Raw genomic sequence first — 4,338 nt, 5'->3', positions numbered from 1 at the left:
TGCAGTGGTCCAGGACCAGGCACCCATCAGTTTACAGTGTTTGTTTGCACCAGAACCCATCTGTCCAGTTAGTGAATTCCATCTAGAGCTCAAGTAGTTGTCCAGAGGTATATTTTTCCCTTGAATCAGCCAGAAGTAGAAGAGATTACTAGCTTGAAGCCAAGTTCAGGGAGTATATTTTTTGAAGTGATGCAAACTGGTATTTAGATAATTATAAAGATTAAAAGGGGGAGGGAGGGGAATTAATAACTGCTTTAAAAATATTCCTGTGTGTAGTCTCCACTTTAGCTGTGATGCATATCGGTCTCCAGTCCTAGATTCATCCATGTGGTATCCTTTCCCTGCCATCTTTGATTCTTACTTTTTAAAATAAAGTGGGATTTTTCTTACCATCGTATTTTCTCCGTTCTTCTGCATTTTTTCTGCAGCAACTGCTAATGCTTGCCCTCTCAATGCTAACTGCTGCTGCTTACCATTTGGTTTTGGCCTTAAAATAGTAAATACTGAAGGAAAAATCCTTGTCTCTGGTGCTGATGTGGCGTTTGTAAGAGCCTCCTGCCCAGCAGTTTGCATTCATGGCTGTTGTTGGAGCGCAATAGGGATGCCAGGCTGGGAGCTAACAGAATCCAGCCGGAGTAGACAAGACATCAGATTGCCTGTTTTGTTGGTTTTGCCTCAGCCTGAGAGTCTTGGAGGAGAAAGAAGAGATGAGGTAGCTAGTAAGAAAATCGGGTTCTGGTGAGAAGAGAAACTATTTGACACCAGATACCTCAGCAGTGCACAGGGTATCCATAATGTTTGTTGCTCAGTTGATTCCATTCTTTTATGCAACCACTCTGCTTGTTCTCCATATTCAGCAGGGGCAGTAGATTTTAAGACATATTATGTGACAAGCCTTTGCTGAGTAGTCAACTAAGATGACTTTTGTTTGCTTTTGCAAGAAGGATTCCTGATTGCTGAACCTAACGTAGCTGCCCAGATGGACCAAGGAGAAGAACAAGATCATGAGGCCTTCAAGGAGACACACATGGGTGAGGAATAAGTTAGAGAAGTTTGTAAACACAGAGCAAGCAAAACGCTCTTTGAGCTGCCTCAGTGTTATTTAAGCCACTTTATTTCATGCAGCTCATATTGAGACCTGCTCTTTCCCCCTCAGGGCAGGCAGATAGCCTACCTTTGTCAGCCTGCTGTTAGGAGTATGTATGAGAAGACAGACTATTAAGAAGACAAAATATGAAGATTTCTTGGGGGCAAGGAGACACCTGTAGCATTGCCCTTGGCTCTGCTGTCCGTGGCACGTCTGCTCTGGGTCACATGATGAGGCCACACAGCCTCTCCTGCAGCTAGGTTTCCATTTGCTCCCAGTCCTTCCCTTTACTGCTTCTCCTACATGGCGCAGACCAGGCTCTCTGGGGTAACAGCTTGCCTGTTCTCTGCTATGCCGCTTTCCAGTGAGAATCACAGTTAGAGTCATACATTTTTTCATCACCTTTCATACCTAGGTTGTGAGCTAGGTCCCCTTCCAGATCACCTTGCAAGCACAGATGTACAGGACGTGTTGGCAGAGGGGTCCAGGGGAGGAGAGGAACGGTTGAGGGACAGCCATGGAAGTCAGCATGGTTCCTCAGAGGCTCAGCCAGGTGACTGCGAGGAGGAAGAAGAGGCTAAGTTGCCTTGCTCTGATATCGGCCTGGTGAAAAGACAGGAGAGAAGGGTGGCAGCAGCCTCACGGCGAGCCCCTCACGCAGAGCGGCCCACCATCTGCTCTGAGTGTGGCAAGGGCTTCAGTCGGAGCATCCACCTCATCCAGCACCAGCGAATGCACACTGGGGAGCGCCCCTTCCTGTGCGGGGAGTGCGGCAAGGGCTTCAGCCAGAGCTCCCACCTCATCCAGCACCGGCGGGTCCACACGGGCCAGAAACCCTACACCTGTGCCGAGTGTGGGAAGAGCTTCAGCCAGAGCTCCAACCTCCTCAAGCACCAGCGCATCCACACCGGGCTCAAACCCTATGTGTGCAGCGAGTGCGGAAAGATCTTCAGCGACAGCTCCACCTGCATCAAACACCAGCGTATGCACACGGGTGAACGGCCCTACAAGTGCCCAGCCTGCGGGAAAAGCTTCAGCCAACACTCCCACCTCCTTCAGCACCAGCGAGCCCACGACGGCATCCGGCCTTATGCCTGTGAGCAGTGTGGCAAACGTTTTGGGCAGAGCTCTGACCTCATTAACCATGCTCGTACCCACACTGGCGAGAAGCCTTACAAATGCAGCCAGTGTGGGCGGGGCTTCAGTGGCAACTCCAACCTCATCAAGCATACCCGCATCCACACCGGGGAGCAGCCGTACCACTGCGCCCGGTGTGGGGAAAGCTTTCGGTTCCAGCCCCAGCTGGTGCGCCACCAGAAGCACCATACAGAGTAGTTGGTGGGGAGGAGAAGGCCGTGTGGAACATAGGCAGCTACCTGGTGGTGTTAGACACACAGCTGCTCCCTGGACACCTCATATGGGGCGGGAATTTTGGAGGAGGGAGCCTAAGAGCCTCTCCCCTTTTCTTCTGGGTAAACCTGTGAGCGCTGCCCAGGCCCTCAAGCAAAGAGGGAGGCTGCTACCGAACAAACTAGTGCGTGTTCACTGCGGTGCGGTGGTTGTTCTGAGCCCCTCTTTTGGGGATGGGAAAAAGAAAGGTGCTTATACTGTAATTGTAATGGTACGTTCAAGGCCAGAGAGGAGAACGTAGAGATGTCCCACGGATCAGTGCCTTTTTCTTTTATTTCTAGTGGGGAGTGATTTTTATGCCAGTAAAAACCAGCTAAAATCTGTACCTGTTTTCCACACAAGCTGCCTGGGTTTTCCCTTGCAGTAAAGCCACAGCCTGGGATGATCACTCCCCTTAGAATCTGCATCTCCCAGTTGCCGGTATTCTTGGTTTTAGGTGGTGTTAGCACCTTTTTATTTTAAAACCCCACAGCCCCTGTGCTGGGTGCCTCTGCGTACGTGTTGCGGGCCCTGCTGATGCTCTGTTGGGGCCACATCTATGGAGTGGTATTTTTGCTGGGTTGTATGGTTGTTAACTTGACAGTTCCACAAATTATGCTGCTGTCTGACAGCTTAGTCCTCAGCAGCACTTAAGTAAATTAACATCCTAATAGGTACTGCGCTCAGATTCTTGTTTAGGTGCTTTTGTGGGTGGCACTTTATGAATGTTTTTATAAAGCTTTTAAAAGTATTTAGGATGACTTTTTTAATTGTGATCTTCTAATTGTCAGTTGATGAATGGAAAAAGGATAACGTTTGAAAAATAAGCTATGTCAAACTTTGATTTTATATTAAATGTTAAAAAAATTTTCTTGCATAAAACTTTTTAAATCAAATGCTATGGTTTTGAGTCATTAATGATTACAAAGAGGTAATTGTGACACGGATTTCTAGAATGTCTGTGATATTTTTGCAAGTGGTTTTGACATCTTGAATAATGACTTTCTAAGGAATATGGGGGAGGCGGGATTCTGAGAAAGCAGAAGGAACTGACCTCTGTAGAGATCATCTTCACTTTGAGGAGGAGAATACTACTACTGGGAGTCTGTCCTTAAAAGGAATGCTAGCTCAGGCGACCACTTGGTACGGGGGAGGAGATATCTGGCAGTAATAACAAAGATGTTAATATCTCTAATGCGGAAGAACTCCCTATAACAAACGCGGTAGTGCGTACTGAAATGCCTGTTCCACCCACAGAGCCAAACAGGGGAAGAAATCACAGTGTGCTTTAGGCTAGAAAATGAAGCTATCAAATCTGCTGTAAAATTTTTATTTTCAGCACTGCATATAGGCCTAATGTTAACAATGAGCTTTCACTCGGAGGTGAGCTCCCAAATGGGAGATATCTGTAAGGGCAAAGAGACTACCCAGCTTGAAGAGCACAGGATCCCCAAGAAGCAGAACGAATGTGACTGGAACTACTGGCTGAGTAATGTGACCATATCCATACCTCCCTCAGCCAACTGCTGTCGCAGAGGGCACAGCTTCACAAAATCATTAAGGTTGGAAGAGACCTTTAAGATCATCAACTCCAACCATCAATCCAACACCACCATGCCCACTAAACCGTGTCCGGAAGTGCCACATCTACATGTTTCTTGAATGCTTCCAGCAATGGTGACCCCACCACCTCCCTGAGCAGCCTGTTCCAATGCTTGACCACCCTCTCGGTGAAGAAATTTTTCCTAATATCCAATCTAAACCTCCCCTGGTGCAACTTGAGGCCATTTCCTCTCCTAGTGCTAGTTACTTGGCAGAAGAGACTAACACTCACCTCACCACAACACCCTTTCAAGTAGTTG

At 47.8% G+C, this 4,338-nt stretch overlaps 1 protein-coding gene across 1 annotated transcript; it reads left to right on the top strand.

Annotated features, from left to right (window-relative positions):
• Positions 1 to 979: 979 nt before the first annotated feature.
• LOC104616262 (zinc finger protein 239-like) lies at positions 980 to 2,422 on the top strand. The gene is made up of 2 exons (XM_010293327.1): positions 980 to 1,031; positions 1,503 to 2,422. The coding sequence occupies exons 1-2, from the start codon at positions 980 to 982 to the stop codon at positions 2,420 to 2,422; spliced, it is 972 nt and encodes a 323-aa protein (XP_010291629.1).
• The last annotated feature ends 1,916 nt before the right edge of the window (positions 2,423 to 4,338 follow it).

Source organism: Phaethon lepturus, unplaced genomic scaffold (assembly GCF_000687285.1).
Source record: "Phaethon lepturus isolate BGI_N335 unplaced genomic scaffold, ASM68728v1 scaffold47858, whole genome shotgun sequence".
In the NCBI taxonomy this organism is placed as follows: domain Eukaryota; kingdom Metazoa; phylum Chordata; class Aves; order Phaethontiformes; family Phaethontidae; genus Phaethon; species Phaethon lepturus.
This window is presented reverse-complemented; position numbering and strand designations above follow the sequence as displayed.